The following is a 1,186-nucleotide window of genomic DNA, read 5'->3' as shown; positions in this document are numbered from 1 at the left end:
TGAAAGAGAAAGATCTGCCTTTTCATGTGTCCGTCCTTGGAGAGGCTTTCACTGAAATTCCAGGTACCCGTCCTTTTTTTCTTTTTCCTTTACCGTACAGTTACCATAAAATAAATATTTCCAGAAATAGGTTTCGTATGCGTATTTTCTTATATTAGTGAATGAAGATGCTTAAAACCTTCATAGTTGTAAGACTAAATAATATTGATATGTTGTAAAATGAAAACTATTAAAGACTGTAAGCATTTTTTATTTTACTTGGCAGTGCAAGACCTTATTTATGACTTGTGTTTCAGTAACACTTCTCTATTTATTTAAGTATAGAGATAGGTGTGAGTGGTTGGATGGTTCAGATAGCAAGGTCACTCATCTGAAATCCAGACTGAGGTTTTAGCAGGTGAAAACACTTAGTTCCCTTTCAAACGTGAGGTTAAGGACTTCTGGGGAGAGCTTCTGGTTTGTATCTGGCATGAAAGTGGTCATTAATCTTTAATATTTTTATACCACTCTTTTGCACACTCCTTCCGTTTCTTGGTTTCTGACAACCACTGCTTTGTAAGCGGTTTCGCCCATCTGAAAAACTAAGAGGGTTTATTCTGAACGCACAGCTTTGTGCCTGAGGTATTGTGGTGATAAAGAGAATAATCACATTCTATATTGGGTGCACATGTAGTCAATGAAACCTTTTCAAAATGTGCATTAACGATGGATGAGCTTCAGAATATCTGGAGTTTTAGCTCATACGTGTCTTCCAAAATGTAGACTTGTATCCCTCCACCTCTTTGGTCTGTAAAGATAGTCTTGGGATTAGTTTATTTGTCAGTTCAGTTGTACCTGTTGCCTGCTGGACTGGTGACATTTCAGTTGTTTTAGTTTTGATTTTGCAGTTTTTAAGACACCAAGAAGTTGATCGGATCCAAATAAGTTTTGGGTCCCCAACTGTGGCACAGCTGGATTGGAAAAAGAGGTAATAATTCGGAAGCAGGAAATTCTTTGTGTTTTCTGTCCACTTCTTTTTCGACAGTTTTCTGAAAGCCTGTTCTTCCAGGCAAGTCTTCTCGCAGATCCCAAGGCAACGTTGCTTTCCAGACTGAGCGCACCAGATTTCTTAGAAGGAGAAATTTCTAAGGAATATGTGACAGATAGGAATATACGATGGTGCACTGCGGGAACAGATTCTATTGAC

At 38.4% G+C, this 1,186-nt stretch overlaps 1 protein-coding gene across 1 annotated transcript in view; it reads left to right on the top strand.

Annotated features, from left to right (window-relative positions):
• Window positions 1-1,186, top strand: part of GTDC1 (glycosyltransferase like domain containing 1) — a 180,801-nt gene that overhangs the window by 163,092 nt on the left and 16,523 nt on the right. Inside the window, exon 9 of the mRNA XM_035897883.1 lies at window positions 1-63. This exon is cut by the window's left edge and continues 23 nt beyond it. Within this exon, the coding sequence (XP_035753776.1) occupies window positions 1-63 (63 nt within the window). The remainder of the gene's footprint in view (window positions 64-1,186) is intronic.

This window comes from Egretta garzetta, unplaced genomic scaffold (assembly GCF_000687185.1).
Source record: "Egretta garzetta isolate BGI_Z169 unplaced genomic scaffold, ASM68718v1 scaffold197, whole genome shotgun sequence".
NCBI lineage: Eukaryota > Metazoa > Chordata > Aves > Pelecaniformes > Ardeidae > Egretta > Egretta garzetta.
Note: the sequence above shows the minus strand (reverse complement) of the source record. Positions and strands in the feature narration are given on the sequence as shown.